This window comes from Coffea arabica, chromosome 10e, assembly GCF_036785885.1.
Source record: "Coffea arabica cultivar ET-39 chromosome 10e, Coffea Arabica ET-39 HiFi, whole genome shotgun sequence".
NCBI lineage: Eukaryota > Viridiplantae > Streptophyta > Magnoliopsida > Gentianales > Rubiaceae > Coffea > Coffea arabica.
In genome coordinates, this window is record NC_092328.1 from 17,977,830 (window position 1) to 17,995,513 (window position 17,684).

The following is a 17,684-nucleotide window of genomic DNA, read 5'->3' on the forward strand; positions in this document are numbered from 1 at the left end:
TTCACCTCTTCATTGCTGGTAGGCACACGACCTTCTTCATTGCCGGTGGACGCACGGGCCATCTCACAGAGAGATTCGCAAGTATTATCTTTTTGTTCCTCGATATGATCTACTCGCGTTGTGTGACTTGCGACCACATCAACATCAAAGAATTCCTTTGGCAAAAATTCTTTTAAAGTGATAGGAGTTCGCGACTTTTGCTTGAAGATTCGGCCTCCTCGAAGATTATGACAATCATTAGTTTTCTTTACGTCTTTCTCTTTCCCCTTCCAAATCACCATACTTCTTGTTAAGACCTTGCTCGCCCTACTAGATGGACAAGACTTCCGCCTCCTTCTTCGCGTGACTAGAGTCCATCCTTCATCATCCACATCAGACTGTAGCGCCTTTTCATCTTCATATACATGTTCCTGAAGAGTTGAAGGAGCACCTTCTTGTTTGATTTCTATAGGATCAAGTGATCCAAATTGAATTATTGGCAATACAGGCGCCATGACCCTTTTATCCTCCATGGACTGCAGGGAACCAATGGACGTTTGATTCACACTCGCCTTGTCTTCCTCAAGGAGAATTTTTCCCTGTCTTGCCAACTCCATTACTTTATCTTTGAAGACAAAGCATTTTTGAATGGGATGCCCGACCAATCGGTGATACTTACAGTAATTTGGATCGTCAGTGTTCCTGGCCTCATCAGGTCGCTTCATCTCAGGAAGCGTGATCAAGTTTATACTTAACAGATCGTCAAACATACCAGGGACATCAGAATCAAGGAAAGGGTACTCCTTATCCTGCATCTCCTTGAGAGTTGGTTTTCTCTTTCCTTGTTCTTGATGTGCATTGATCTTGCTGTCTTCTCTCCTGACAGTTTTGGGAACAACCTTAAAGGGCGTTACACTTGTAGCCATAGCCTCCTTCTTTTCATTTTTAAATGGTGGCTTGCCCCCTTTCCTCGCTTCTTGTCTCTCTTTAGCCTTGTAAGGGTCAGGAACTGGCGGTTCTTGTCCATCAAGATTAATCTCCAACTTATGGGCTTTTGTGGACAATTCATCAAATGTTTCTGGTTGTACACCTTGTAAGATGTATCTGAGTCCCCAGTGCATGCCTTGAATGCACATCTCGATCGCGGAAGATTCAGAAATTCGATCTTTGCAATTTAAGCTTAGATTCCTCCAACGGTTGATAAAATCAATGACAGGTTCACTTTTCCATTGACGTGTATTAGAGAGTTCAGTCATGCTGACAGTTCTCTTTGTGCTATAGAAGCGACTAAGGAATTCATGCTCTAACTGTTCCCAACTGTCAATGGCTCCAGACTCCAGATCCGTGTACCAATCGAAGGCATTACCCTTCAGCGAGCGAACAAACTGCTTAACGAGCAAGTCACCATCAGTGCCCGCATTGTTACAAGTTTCCACGAAGTGTGCTATATGTTGCTTAGGGTTGCCCTTGCCATCAAATTGTTGAAATTTTGGAGGTTGATATCCTACAGGCATCTTCAAACCTTCCACTCTAGCGGTGTAAGGTTTAGTGTAACCGCTATATGATTTGGAGCTTCCACCAATCTTATCCTTGATTGTGCCTTCGATAAATTCCTTTAGATTGTCAACATGAATGGTGCCATCAGGGGAAATTGAAAATTCCTTCGCGGCTTGTGACTTCGCATCCTCTTTTTCCTTTTCCCTTGATGACGAGTCCTCTTCATCTTGCATTTTGAATTTCTGTTTGGACATACTAAGGCTATTTTCGCCTATATTTTCCACCATATCCATTAACTTGACTATCTTGGCATCTTGACTTTGCGCATGCACTACTAGCCCTTCGACAATTTTGGCTAGATTCGAGATCTGGTCTTCCACAGTTGTGGTATTGGTCATCATGACGGGCATCACCACGGAGGCAGCCGAATCACTTGGGCTACCAATAGATTCATCATGGGCTCCTTTCTTGCTGGGAAGCATCTCGAGATTTGCTTCTTCAGTCACAACGTTCGCCTTAGCCTTCTCTGCTAACTTCTTGGCCTTACTCCTTGTCAGAGGTGCAGTATACTGCGTCCCTTGAGTGGTTGAGACATCAGCAACTAAACCTTCAAGAGAAAAGTTCACCTTCTTGAACTCCATTGAATTTTGGAACTGATAAGTTGTTGGAAGAAAAGAGATGAGAGGTAGAGATGGTCCCACTGGGCGTGCCAGAAATTTGTAAGCACAAATTTTGTTGCCTAAAATAAAAGACAAGAAAACTTGCACAAATATCAAATTTATTAAATTAAATAATAAGTAGGCTACAATCTCTGAAAATTCTTGAATCAAAGAAATTAATCCCCTGATTCTTTTCTTCGAATAGCTTCAATTGAAGGGTCGAAAAGACTTGTTCTACAATCGAAAAGGTGTTTCCTACAATTTCGGCGTAGAAAACGGTTGATTTGATGATGGCGTCAAACACTTGGAACTTCGAGTCTTCAACACCGATAGCAGGAGAATTTGTTTGACTTGATTTGGACTTGGATTTGAGGAAGAAAGCTCTTGAGGGAATTTGACAGAGTTTCTCCGAATGTTAGGGATTTTTCTATATCTTTGCCTTGAGGAAAGACCTCTATTTATAGCCAAAATATGTAGGCCAGGACTTCAAGAAAACCCTCAGAATCTTCCTGCATTTTGGATCACTTGTTACCCAAGAAATCCATTTAACTTGGGCTTAAATATTGGGCCAACCCAGATAGTCCATTGTGAATTAATAAATCAATTAATTCACTCCAACTTAAATGGACATTACGGATTTAATTTGATTTAATAACCCATATAATATTGGCCCGATTTGCCAGTCCAAAACATGATGGACTTCTATAATTTAATTTAATTTAATCAAGATCGATTTAGTTTAAATAAATCTTGACTAAAATAAATTAAATAAATTTTCTTTGTCTACAGAGCCGAGACATGGTGCAAAGATTAGGAAATGTCTTCACACTTCGGCACTCAAGCCCAACATCTAATAATCAAAGCATGGCTATCACTTTGTTCGGTGGAATACTTATCATGAAACTTCCACTTTAGAGAGCCGAGACGTGGTGCAAAGATTAGGAAATGTCTTCACACTTCGGCACTCAAAATTATATGCGGCAGACTTGCTAAATCGAAGATAATTTCCAATTCGCATCTCGGCTAATTGGAAGTTACTCGAATTTGGCAGCTTCCAAGTTCATGATCTTGTTATAACTAGCCTTTGCAAATTCCAGACGGCCATCGGTTTCTTTTTTTTTCTTTTTTCTTTTTTTTTTTTTTTTTTTGGCAACCTGGCACCAGCTCGATTTGAAGGAGCAAGACCCATTGAATTTTATATTTCCACATGCTACGAGAAACTGGTCACAAATATTTGGAACCTTCTTAACTTAGGTAACCGCCAACCAAACATGTTAATTCTCACCACCTTGCATGAGGTTTCAAACCAGGAAACAAAATTGATGGTTGCCGAATCTTATTCACAAGCAAATTGGCATTGATTTCTTAAACTTGAAAAGAAGTGCCATTGCCGAAACTTGTAGCTTCCAAATTGGAATTAATTTCTTAAACTTGATTTAAAGAAGCACAATTGCCGAAACTTGTAGCTTCCAATTGATTCATGTATAGAATCATAATGCAGTGGCTTCATTTGCTCAGAAATTTTTTTTTTTTTTTTAAGAAGTCATGAGGCCACTTTCCATTTGACTTGCGGTGGATTCCATGACAATTAGATAACCACTTTCAACCATTTCCATTTCTCATGATGCGGCAACTAGTAGTCATCTAAGTCGAGTCTTACGAGCAAGGAGTAATTGCTAGAATCAATGCCCAGGCAATTACCTTTGTCTGCCAAACAATGTTCATCAATTTGGGAATTGCCAAAACTCAAATTAGGCAACACAAGTTCACAACTTCCAACAGCTTTCCAACTTCAACACAAATCCTTTGAAGTCAATACGCAGCATCCGACTTGGCTACTGGACCCATATTTCCAGGTGGTATGATTTTTAAAACAACCAAGACTTGCCCGAAAAAAAAAAAACTACATTGAACTGAATGAGTGATTAATCACGATCATTGGGGGACTCAAGTTTCTGGACAACCGCCATGCATTACTCCACTTTCCAAAACTCCTCAATTTTCTTTTCAGTATCTAGCAAAGAATTGAAACCAGAAAGTGCCAAATTCAGGAATATGGACTTTTCTAAATTTCAAAAGCTTCTTAAACCATATGATACCAAAACCAGTTCTTACAACCTTGGAGTACGAAAGTTGGTTTCCTTGGACCTAACTTATATAAGTTCTATACAAAGTGGCAAAATTTGCTAGAACATATCCCAACCACAGAGAAATTCTCCAGCTTTCTTAAAGAATTACACCCGTAAGCTTCACACCAGGTAATTCACAATTTCATCTGGAAACTTTCATGCCAAGAAAGTCAATTTTCTCACGTTTGCTGTTGCTGGAATTTTAATTTTCTTGCACTTGTTGCTGCTGCAAATTAGGCTTCACCAAACTTTAGTCGTTGTTAAAATCAATAGTGTAGCCTTGTGCATCGCCCGATATGCCTCGTCTTCGCTTAGACAGCGCAACAGTACACCTTCAAATGATTTTCGGTACAGCGTGTCCTTGTACAAGATAAAACGAGGGGCTCGACGACGGATGTCAGTTCTTCTACGTTGCTCCTCAGGTAATTTTTGATACTTGAGATAATCAACGAGGGGTTGTCTCCAATCTTCTTTGTCAATTTCATAGGTTGAGACCACATGAGCGTCGCCTCCTTCAATATTTTCATCATCAATCAGTGATGGAACTACCCACTTTCGGCACACACGGACTTGTATCTCATGATCGGGCATGGTAAGTGAAGAGGCTAGCGCAGCTAATGCATCAGCTTGCTTATTTTCCCTTCTAGGAACATGCTTAATACTTGCACCTCCAAGCCGCCTCATTAGTTGCGTTGCATATTTGTGATACGGAATTAACTCGGACTTTTTGACTTCATAACTTCCCAAGAGTTGGTTAACCACTAATTGAGAGTCACCATAGATTTGAATGTCCAACTGTTCCATATCAACAGCTATTTCAAGTCCGAGTATGAGAGCTTGGTACTCAGCGACATTGTTTGAACAATGATGACTTAGAGTAAAGGAGTATAGCAATATCCCTCCATCAGGAGTCACGAATACAATCCCTGCTCCAGCTCCATGACGATGAGCCGCACCATCAAAATACATCTTCCATGGTGGACGAATCTCGATAAGAAGTACATCCTCATCCGGTAAGTCATCACTTAGTTCCCATTCAGGAGGTATCGGGTGATCAGCAAGAAAATCTGCCAGAACTTGTCCCTTCACAGCTTTTTGAGGCACATAAATAATTTCAAACTGTTGTAGTTGAAGATACCATCTAGCTAGACGGTCGGACAACACTGGTCTACTCATCACATATTTTATGGGATTCGCCCTGGAAATGAGCCTCACACTATGCGCTTGAAAGTAGTGCTTTAACTTCTGTATTGCAAAAATAAGGGCTAAGCACAACTTTTCAATTGGCGAGTAATTTAGTTCGTTGGGGGTCATCATTCTGCTTAAATAATAAAGGGCAACCTCCTTTCCTTCATTATTTTCTTGAGCGAGCAATGCCCCCATCGATCGTTCTTGGGCGGCAATATAAAGGAGTAAGGGCTTTCCATGAATAGGTGCAGCCAACACAGGTGCTTTCATAAGATAAGACTTAATGCTATTGAATGCATTACTACATGCCTCATCCCATTGAAATGGCACATCTTTCTTCATCAAGCGACTAAATGGCTGACACCTTCCTGCTAAATTTGAGATAAATCTCCGCAGATAAGCTAATCGCCCTTGAAGACTTTTCAATTCATGAATGTCACGAGGTTCAGGCATCCTCAATATAGCATCAATTTTGGCCTGATCAATTTCAATGCCTCGATGGCGAACCACAAAACCAAGAAATTTCCCCGACGTGACTCCAAATGCACACTTGAGAGGGTTCATTTTGAGTTGATACCTTCTCAACCGATCGAAAACTTGTCTCAAATCCTCCAAGTGATTATTTCTTTTCTTTGATTTCACAACTAAATCATCCACATAACACTCGATATTCTTATGAAGCATGTCGTCAAAGATACTTTGCATTGCTCTTTGATATGTGGCACCAGCATTTTTGAGACCAAAGGGCATCACTTTATAACAATAAATACCCTTAGGAGTACGAAATGCAGTGAGCTCCTCATCCTCCGGTGCCAATCGAATTTGATTATATCCAGAAGAGCCATCCATAAACGACAGAACTTCATGCCCCGTAGTTGCATCAATCATGAGCTCAGTGATTGGTAAAGGGAAGTCATTTTTGGGACAAGCATTGTTAACATCCCTGAAATCGACACAGATGCGGATTTGTCCATTCTTCTTTCGCACAGGCACGATACTCGAAATCCATGTGGGATATTTAACTTCACGAATAAACCCGGCTTCAATGAGTTTATTGACTTCAATTTCGATCAACGGAATCAAATCGGGTCTAAATCGCCGTTGTGCTTGCTTCACAGGTCGAACTCCCTTTTTAACAGCCAAATGGTGGACGGCCACTTTTGGGTTTAAACCCGGCATTTCTTTATAAGTCCATGCAAAAATATCTTGATACTCCCACAAGAGTTCAATATATGCCTTCTCTTCGTCAGGGCTCAATGAAGCACTTACATATATTGGACGCGGGTCCTCTGAAGTACCAAGATTGATCTCCTTTAGATCATCCACAGTGGCCTTAATACCTTCCTCCAGTTCAGGTGGAGCGTCTTCAGCATCTTCTTCTTCTTCAGGCGAGTCACCGTCAATTATGGTTATATGATTGCATGAAGCAACACTCTCTTCATCATCCTCTTTTGGTCTTGTGTACACCACGGTATGCTCCCTGACCCTCAATTCAGTCCCACACTTTATTACAAGATCTGTGCATCTTCTCATTCTCGAAGGAATGATACTACCAAATTTATGAGAACCATTAGAAGGTTTTCAAGATTTTGCAATGACTTTGCCGTTTTTCCTTTACTCTTATGAGAGTTTTGAGGCTTTTGTCTTCTTTGTGGTCCTAATCTCTTAAAAACAGATACCCGTGGAGTTTTATTCTCCTTTTCATGAAAAACTTGAAATTTACCAACTATTTGAGAAGACTCATCCTCCACAGCAATATATTGGCTACTAACTCTATTGATCTTGATACGGATTGGTGTAGGAGAGGAGTAGCCAAGGCCAAATTTGGGATTTTCAACAGCGTATCCCTTTTCCTTCAACATCTTTTGGGTAGAATTCAACCCATGAATCATGTCACTAGTAGATTGACGAGATGGAACATTTAACACCGCAGATTTTTTGAGATCGTATCCAGCCTTAGCGAGAAGCTTACAAGCGATAGGATCAAAACCTTCAACGGTTCTTGACTTTGGTATGGTGTCTTGTTCAACTTCAGATTCTTTGCTTAAAAGATTAGCCCTTTTAAGTTGAGAAGATGACGCCTTTTTTATATCAAGATGAACTATCGGAAGAGTCAAATCTTTTAGAGTTTCATGCTGAATTGCAGGTGACTGTCCCTGTTCCATTCTTGATTTGGGAGGGCAGCGAAAGACAACTGATTCATTGTTTGGCAATGAAACATCAGTTTCTTCATGAACTTCCTCTTTTGATTTTGAAGTCATCACTTTCTCCCCTTTTGCATTTGGAGATTCGGGGTTCTGGATTTTATCCCCAAATAGAGGTTGTTCAGTTTTATCCTTCGCAATGTGCCTTTTGATGTAAAATTTGGCATCGGCGATATATGCTTCCGCCTCAGTGAAAGGATTATCATCAGCTTTCACACTTCTTGCCACCCCGTTTTGATAGTACTTGAAGCATTGATGAAGAGTTGAAGGTACAACTCCATTTTCATGAATCCAGGGCCTTCCCAACAATACATTGTATGTTGTTTTAGCATCTATCACATACAATAGTGTTCTGGACGTCATGTCATCAATGATTATCTCCAAATTTAGTGACCCAAGAGCTCTTTGCCCTCCTTGGTTGAAGCCTTGAATCATCAGTCGGCTATTGGAGAGTTCATCAACCGGGATACCAAGCTCCTTCAGGATTTTTAAAGGGAGAATATTGACTGCGGAACCTCCATCTATCAACATTCTATTCACTTTTTGCTCCTTTGCATAACCAGTCACAAACAAAGGACGGTTATGCGGTGTTGACCCAAGCAACAAGTCTTCACTAGTAAAAGTGATACTTGTGACGTTCACCTCTTCATTGCTGGTAGGCACACGACCTTCTTCATTGCCGGTGGACGCACGGGCCATCTCACAGAGAGATTCGCAAGTATTATCTTTTTGCTCCTCGATATGATCTACTCGCGTTGTGTGACTTGCGACCACATCAACGTCAAAGAATTCCTTTGGCAAAAATTCTTTTAAAGTGATAGGAGTTCGCGACTTTTGCCTGAAGATTCGGCCTCCTTGAAAATTATGACAATCATTAGTTTTCTTTACGTCTTTCTCTTTCCCCTTCCAAATCACCATACTTCTTGTTAAGACCTTGCTCGCCCTACTAGATGGACAAGACTTCCGCCTCCTTCTTCGCGTGACTAGAGTCCATCCTTCATCATTTACATCAGACTGTAGCGCCTTTTCATCTTCATATACATGTTCCTGAAGAGTTGAAGGAGCACCTTCTTGTTTGATTTCTATAGGATCAAGTGATCCAAATTGAATTATTGGCAATACAGGTACCATGACCCTTTTATCCTCCATGGACTGCAGGGAACCAATGGACGTTTGATTCACACTCGCCTTGTCTTCTTCAAGGAGAATTTTTCCCTGTCTTGCCAACTCCATTACTTTGTCTTTGAAGACAAAGCATTTTTGAATGGGATGCCCGACCAATCGGTGATACTTACAGTAATTTCGATCGTCAGTGTTCCTGGCCTCATCAGGTCGCTTCATCTCAGGAAGCGTGATCAAGTTTATACTTAACAGATCGTCAAACATACCAGGGACATCAGAATCAAGGAAAGGGTACTCCTTATCCTGCATCTCCTTGAGAGTTGGTTTCCTCTTTCCTTGTTCTTGATGTGCATTGATTTTGCTGTCTTCTCTCCTGGCAGTTTTGGGAACAACCTTAAAGGGCGTTACGCTTGTAGCCATAGCCTCCTTCTTTTCATTTTTAAATGGTGGCTTGCCCCCTTTCCTCGCTTCTTGTCTCTCTTTGGCCTTGTAAGGGTCAGGAACTGGCGGTTCTTGTCCATCAAGATTAATCTCTAACTTATGGGCTTTTGTGGACAATTCATCAAATGTTTCTGGCTGTACACCTTGTAAGATGTATCTGAGTCCCCAGTGCATACCTTGAATGCACATCTCGATCGCAGAAGATTCAGAAATTCGATCTTTGCAATTTAAGCTTAGATTCCTCCAACGGTCGATAAAATCAATGACAGGTTCACTCTTCCATTGACGTGTATTAGAGAGTTCAGTCATGCTGACAGTTCTCTTTGTGCTATAGAAGCGACTAAGGAATTCATGCTCTAGCTGCTCCCAACTGTCAATGGTTCCAGACTCCAGATCCGTGTACCAATCAAAGGCATTACCCTTCAGCGAGCGAACAAACTGCTTAACCAGCAAGTCACCATCAGTGCCCGCATTGTTACAAGTTTCCACGAAGTGTGCTACATGTTGCTTAGGGTTGCCCTTGCCATCAAATTGTTGAAATTTTGGAGGTTGATACCCCACAGGCATTTTCAAACTTTCCACTCTAGCGGTGTAAGGTTTGGTGTAACCACTATATGACTTGGCACCTCCACCAATCTTGTCCTTGATTGTGCCTTCGATAAATTCCTTCGGATTGTCAACATGAATGGTGCCATCAGGGGAGATCGAAAACTCCTTCGCGGCTTGTGACTTCGCATCCTCTTTCTCCTTCTCCCTTGATGACGAGTCCCCTTCATCTTGCACTTTGAATTTCTGTTTGGACATGCTAAGGCTATTTTCGCCTATATTTTCCACCATATCCATTAATTTGACTATCTTGGCATCCTGACTTTGTGCATGCACTACTAGCCCTTCGACAATTTTGGCTAGATTCGAGATCTGGTCTTCCACAGTTGTGGTATTGGTCATCATGACGGGCATCACCACAGAGGCAGCCGAATCACTTGGGCTACCAATGGATTCATCATGGGCTCCTTTCTTGTTAGGAAGCATCTCGAGATTTGCTTCTTCAGTCACAACGTTCGCCTTAGCCTTCTCTGCTAACTCCTTGGCCTTACTCCTTGTCAGAGGTGCAGTATACTGCGTCCCTTGAGTGGTTGAGACATCAGCAACTAAGCCTTCAAGAGAAAAGTTCACCTTCTTGAACTCCATCGAATTTTGAAACTGGTAAGTTGTTGGAAGAAAAGAGATGAGAGGCAGAGATTGTCCCACTGGGCGTGCCAGAAATTTGTAAGCACAAATTTTGTTGCCTAAAATAAAAGACAAGAAAACTTGCACAAATATCAAATTTATTAAATTAAATAATAAGTAGGCTACAATCTCTGAAAATTCTTGAATCAAAGAAATTAATCCCCTGATTCTTTTCTTCGAATAGCTTCAATTGAAGGGTCGAAAAGACTTGTTCTACAATCGAAAAGGTGTTTCCTACAATTTCGGCGTAGAAAACGGTTGATTTGATGATGGCGTCAAACACTTGGAACTTCGAGTCTTCAACACCGATAGCAGGAGAATTTGTTTGACTTGATTTGGACTTGGATTTGAGGAAGAAAGCTCTTGAGGGAATTTGACAGAGTTTCTCCGAATGTTAGGGATTTTTCTATATCTTTGCCTTGAGGAAAGACCTCTATTTATAGCCAAAATATGTAGGCCAGGACTTCAAGAAAACCCTCAGAATCTTCCTGCATTTTGGATCACTTGTTACCCAAGAAATCCATTTAACTTGGGCTTAAATATTGGGCCAACCCAGATAGTCCATTGTGAATTAATAAATCAATTAATTCAGTCCAACTTAAATGGACATTACGGATTTAATTTGATTTAATAACCCATATAATATTGGCCCGATTTGCCAGTCCAAAACATGATGGACTTCTATAATTTAATTTAATTTAATCAAGATCGATTTAGTTTAAATAAATCTTGACAAAAATAAATTAAATAAATTTTCTTTGTCTACACAGAGAACTGAAAAATCCTTACTCTATCATCAATTCTAGATCACTACACAAGGGGATAAATAGAATGGATGCATCAGGGTCACGAATATCATTAATAGCATAGTAATTAGTAGTACTAATATTATATAGAACTTCACTACTAGATAAGTCCATTTATGCTAGATAAGGAACCATCAATAATATATAAAGCCAAGTTGTATCAATTTATTACATCATAAGCAAGACTAGATAAATAGTTGTTGATAGGACTTATGAAATGCTGCATAAGACCCAAGCAGCTATCCAATTTTTGTTGATACCACAAAAGACTTGCTAAAAGCATTAAGTTAATGAAGTTTGCAACCAAAATAAAGTACTTGTAACATAGGACTCAATACATAACATATTAATATATAAAAGATTTTCCAGCAGTTGGTCCAACAGATAAGGTAGAAGGGCTGGTACTAGAATGTGCAAATGTCTCTTCTCCATTAGTATTTGCAGCTGCTCTTGTTCCTCGCATAGCTAAAGCCTCTGCAGTAGCTGGTGAATTAGGAGCAACATTTCAATATTTTTATAAACTAATTAATCATAAAAATTGATAACAAACTTCTCTTCAATTAAAAACTTTACAGGCGTAACAAATTTAAAGAAATAGTCACACAATAATGCACAACTTAAACAAACTTTTTTATAAACAAAATTTCAACTAGAATAATAGATTTAAAAAACAGTTGCACAATAATGCATGAATTTACATAAATCTTGGATTGTGAATCTTTATCTCAAATATATTGCCATACTAGTCATTAAACATGTAAAAATCACATGTCTTTGTTGGTAACAGAAGAAATATCTTACACTTAAACAAAAATCCAAAATAGGGAAAAAATAACCTTAGTTGTGTATACATAGTTATAGATACTCACTTTTCATGACAATAGATCAACTTTTCAAAGTCCAGTACATGTAATATACAATGAAAATTTAATATTCGTGAAAATAAAACATGGACAGTTCACAATACAGAAAAACCCCCTAAATCCTTTCCAATAAATATCATAAAGATCTTTTCCAAATCATTACGAGTTGTTTCCATTGATAGATCACTATGTAGGTGAGTAAAACTTTTGGTTAAAATGCTACAAGTTAGCCGTGCAAACTATGATGAGTTTAATGATGTACCATCCTTCCAAACTCTTGTCACTTTCAAGAAGCCAAACAACACTACTACGATCTTCTGTTTTGTTTTGGTTATCAATAGGATTAAAAAGTAAAATATTTGAATAAACAAGAAGAAGTAAAATAATGAGAGTTTAAAGATTAAAACTGTGAGCTATGCAAAGGAGAATGGGTTAATAAAGAGGGAGAGAGAGTGTAGAAGTATGATGATGAATACGATGATTGGAAGAGTAGTGGCAAACATATGGGAGACCTCTATAGTTTTTCCCACCAAAAAGGGTATTTGCATAATTTTAAAATAATTTTTTGTTTTAAAATTTGATCAGACATGTTTAAGGGCATTTAGTCTTTTTCCTTACTTCCATTAAGCATATGTGTCAGAAGTTATTTTGTGGGGTTATCTGTTATTTTTTGAAACCATAAGGATTGATTAGTACTTTGGCCTAACTTTGAGGGAGGTAAATGTAATTAACTCAAATCTTTTTGAAGTTGTTCTTAATACTTCACACAGAAATACAGAGTTTACAAAATTAGCCTACATATGAGGCTAAGAAACTTGTGTATAAAAAGGCAAAAACTTGGATAGACCGTTCCATGGCTCCATTCATTGACCATGTGATTCTTAAGCGGCCACATCACTAGCTCCGATTCCCTTGTGAACAATAATCATGACTGATTATACTATCATTTTCAGCAACTTTGAGTGTGAAAAATAAATCTTTCCATCTTTACTGCTACTGCTCTTATTCAGTTTTATTCAAGTCTCCAGCCAATTCCCATTTGGCAGTAGTGACAAGCTTATCATTATTTAGATCTTTATTGGTATATTTTGCATGAAAAAATGGAAAGATTTATTAATGAAGTCATTCATTTTGTTCGAACGAATAGTAAGTTCTGTACAAAATGCAATAAGTTTTGCTTAAGAAATAGTAAGGTTTTGTTAACGATATAGTAAATTTTACTAAAAAGGTGGTAAGATTTGTTAATGAAGTTATAATATTTTCTTGAAAAATAGTAAGTTTTATATAAAAATGGTAAGTTTTGGAAAAAGAAGTAGTAGTTTTTGCTTAAAAAAAATCTAGTAAGATTTATTATACTTAAATAGCAAGTTACAAAAATTATAAAACTTACTTGTTTTGTGCAAAAACTTACTATTAGTTACACCAAATTTACTATCACAATGTTGTCCGTAGTGAATTTATGATCGCAGGTTAAAACCTACCTATGGCATCATATCCACCACTAAATTGTTTGTTCTGGGGACTTCAGACTTTTCTTTGTATATGAAAAAAGATTTCTCTCAAAAAAAAGGTCATGGAAAAAGATATATAGTTAGCACGGATTCTGATTTTCTTCATTTGAATGCGCTGTCAATCAGTCTACTGACCATCTATATACAAATATGCTATTGAAGATCAGCCTCTTGATGACTTATCTATGAGGCATATAAAGGCCAAGTTTTAAGATCGAATTAAATCCCCACCAAACATGTTTGGTTTTACTGGGTTTCCCTGTTTAATTTTCACCACACATAAATTTTAGATGAAGATTGGATTTCAAGATATCATCAGCTTAAGTCAATTCTTGAAGCTAATTACATGTATCCGTCAAAAGTCTCCATATATACTCGTAAACTTTTCAAAGTCTAGGGATTAATTTCCATGAATTAGGTGAATTGCATGATGCAATTGCCAAGAATCTCCACCCAATCGAGATTTTTCCTGGACTACATGCATACAATTAATACGTCATTTGGCATTTTGTACGCCAACCATACATGGATTGGTTTTTGGATAAAGTTTTGAATTTGACGTCATTGTCAAATAGGGTGGCTTTATCCAAGCAGACTTTTCCTTCTAAAATGATCCATCTAAATTAGGACGGTGAACAAGGCCGGGCCAGCCCAAGATTAGCTCATTCGATTCGAGAAAAAGTTTGATAAGTCTAACATTTTATTGAATTGAGTTGAGTTTGGATCTAAATATTATACCTAAATTAAATGGGAATCGAGTTTGAACCTTATTAGACTCAAATTTGATATAGGTTCAACCCTTTAATCTGCACATATATATATATATATATTTATATATAATATATTCATATTTTGATATACATAATTATTTATCTAAATACATAATCCTAATACTTTATACTTATGAGTTACGTGTCAAAATATATTAATATATATATATATTAAATATTAAATATACAAAATTATGTCAAAAGATTCAGAAAGACAAATCTTAATACGAGCAACTTGAGGATCTTTGAAGATATATTGGCTATTGATCATGTTTTATTACTATTTTTCATGTATTTTGAACAAATTGAATATACTATTATTCGAAAAATCTCGGTTTGTATACTTTTTAACTAACTATTACTTATTTATGTATAGTTTTAATATTGTGGTTTTGTGGATGTTGATTTTAGACTCACAGTTTGAAACTTTTGTAAATCAATTATGAGTTTCATATTTATCAATTTAAAATTCATAAACTGAAATCTAAAAATGATACTAACTGTATTAGTTGAGTCTGAACTTATTAAAACCTGACTCAGATGATTGGATTAATAGGTCTAATATAAATCACAGGCATGAATAGTTCAAAACTTCGTTGCGACCCTACAGCGATTGAAAGTTTTGGAATCCGTAAACTGCCATCCTAACCCCTTGTAGATGCGTGCACGTCCAGATCTTGCAGGCTACACATTTACGATATTCTTTTATTTTTCTTGATTTGAAATCTAAATTCCAAGTTGTTTGTCTATTTTTTTTAAGGAAAATTCTCAACATAGCAAATTGGTCCAAGTTTGAAATTGTATTTGGTCAAATAATACACTAACTCACTAGACCAACCTAGGAGCAAACAAACCAACCTAGGAGTAGTAGTTGGAGTCTTGGAGATCAAACTTAAAATTTAACCAACCCAAGAGTAGCTGGAAATTAAACTTAAAAAAGTTAAATAAACATTACCCCGCTTGTATGTATTCGTGGGCAGACTTTATTTACGCGGCAGCAGCAGCAGCAGCATCATTTGTTGGATATTCTCTTGGCGCTATCCTTTTCCTCTGCTTTTCCTTTGCAGCAGAATAAGGTTGGCTTGTAACCCTCTTGGAGCATGCTCTCAATCTCCTCCAGTGGCAAACCTTTGGTTTCAGGTACAAGGAAGAAAATGGCCACCAGTCCAAGAAAGGAGAATCCAGCAAACAAAAGGAAAGTACCGGCAGAGCCAAGTGCTTCTTTTAGGGTCAAGAACGTCTCACTAACAATTAGATTAGATACCCAATTAGCAACTGCAGCAGTTCCACCACCTATCCCTCTGAATCTCAACGGATATATTTCGGAGTTGACAATCCAAGGAGCAGTCCCCATCCCAGGAGCATATGAAATGATGTACAATCCTAGGAGTAGGACGGTGAAAATTCCGAATTTGCTCGGACAGCCTTCGGTGAACCAAACACGATGTTCGCTGTGGCATTTATACATTATATCATCATCCGACACTAAGCATGCCCCAGGTTGGTATTGGCTCGCTCCATTAGAACAAAAGGCACACTTAGGAGATGCCTTCAAGCATGTCATACAATTCCAAGATGCTGGATTTGAGGCTTGGACGAATCCAGGACAGGTAGAATTGACGTTAAAATTGAAGGATTCGGAGTGACTGACTCGTGGGGCATGAGAGGCAGCTTCAAAAAACATGAGGGACAACACCACCAGACAGGCTATGATCCCAAACATGGAAACTATCATCAATCTCCTCCTGCCATATCTGTCAACAAAAAGCATACTGATAATGGTACCCACAACATTAAGACCAGAGGTAATCAGAGATAGCGCCAAAGCTGTCGAATTTGAAGCAAATCCTGCAAATTGTACTATGGTAGGACTATAGTACATAACGGTGTTGATACCAACAAACTGTTGAGCTACTTGAACGGTGATACCAGCATACAGTCCCCTCCGGACTATTACATTACTCCAGGCCCCTTTTAGCTTTGTGAAAAAGTTTTCACCTATAGACCCTTCCTGAGCTTTCTCAGCTTCGATAGAGGCTTTTAATGCCTTGACTTCTTCATCAACTTCATCAGCAGGATAAATCTTCTCCATAACCTTCCTAGCTTCGTCCGTTTTATTCTAATCAACAAAATGCAAGGTTGCCAACATCAAATTTGATGAAAATTGACAGAGAATTGGTATTATTTAAACAAAATTGTTATTATTTAAACACTAGACTGCAGCAGAAAATTTGCATTACTAGTTACTACTAGAGATGTATTCTGCATGTTTACCTCCCTATAAAGCCATCTAGGAGACTCAGGAAGCCAAAGCATCAAAAGAAATTGGATCAGAGCCGGTAAACCTGCTACTCCAAGCATCCAGCGCCATGTCCCATGTATCTTGGTGAATGCATAGTTGATCACGTAAGACAGAAAAGCTCCTCCGGTAATCAGCATGCCGTTGGTGCTAACCAATGCACCTCTAACTCTAGCTGGAGAAGCTTCCGAAATATAGAGAGGTGCTGTCATGGATGCCATTCCAACTCCCAATCCCACAAATATTCTTCCAAGAATGATCATCCAGGGAGCAGGAGCAGCAGCCATAAGTATGGCACCTGCAACAAACAGCACATCAGCTAAAAGAATTGATTTCTTTCGACCACACTTGTCATTGAGCCAACCACCAATTGCAGCACCAATCGCAGCTCCTGCTACTGCCATGCTAACAATAGTTTCTCGCAGCCATGTGTTGTTTTTAACAGATTTGAAATCATCCCGGATGTAGAGCAAGGCACCAGAAATAACACCAGTATCATAGCCAAACAGAAGCCCTCCAATTCCAGCTGATAAGGCAAGGCGCATAATATAAGGCGTTCTCCATATTGTCCGCCAGAATTCCGTGAGCTCTGTTCTACTCACACTAGTAACACCCCCCTCCACCATCTTGATTCCAACTGGGTAGTAACTTCACCAAACAAGTTTCCAAACGGGTAAAGAAAGAAGAAAGTTTCAATAGATGCTCCCGGGATCAAGAAAACTTTGTTTTCCCTTTTATAGACATGTACACAGCAGTTTTCTTAGCCGAAAGGCTCCTTATCAACTAGAAAAAAAAACGTGAGCAAATGGCCTAAAAAATCCTCCAACTATTTTACTAAAAGTAAAAGTAAAATGGTCCCTATTGTTTAATTATGGCCAGATTAGGCCACTTACAGCCCTATCCGGTAGCACCACCAAAAATTTTCAAACTGTCTAAAATTTGACCAATCTGAACTAACAGGTAGCAAACATTTTGGTTTTAGTAAA

At 38.6% G+C, this 17,684-nt stretch overlaps 1 protein-coding gene across 3 annotated transcripts; it reads right to left on the bottom strand.

Moving 5' to 3' along the window:
- Positions 1-11,368: 11,368 nt before the first annotated feature.
- LOC113710844 (inositol transporter 4-like) lies at positions 11,369-17,472 on the bottom strand. Of its 3 annotated transcripts, none has more exons than XR_003453013.2 (3): positions 16,674-17,471; positions 15,355-16,518; positions 11,369-11,729 (listed from the first exon to the last, which is right to left on the bottom strand). XR_003453013.2 is itself a non-coding variant. In XM_027233892.2 (2 exons), the coding sequence occupies exons 1-2, from the start codon at positions 17,322-17,324 to the stop codon at positions 15,412-15,414; spliced, it is 1,758 nt and encodes a 585-aa protein (XP_027089693.1). In that variant the 5' UTR covers positions 17,325-17,472; the 3' UTR covers positions 15,181-15,411. The 3 variants fall into 3 exon arrangements, 1 of the variants encoding a protein (XP_027089693.1); XR_003453012.2 differs by having other exon boundaries at positions 11,369-11,738; positions 16,674-17,470; XM_027233892.2 differs by lacking the exon at positions 11,369-11,729 and having other exon boundaries at positions 15,181-16,518; positions 16,674-17,472.
- Between the last annotated feature and the right edge of the window lie 212 nt (positions 17,473-17,684).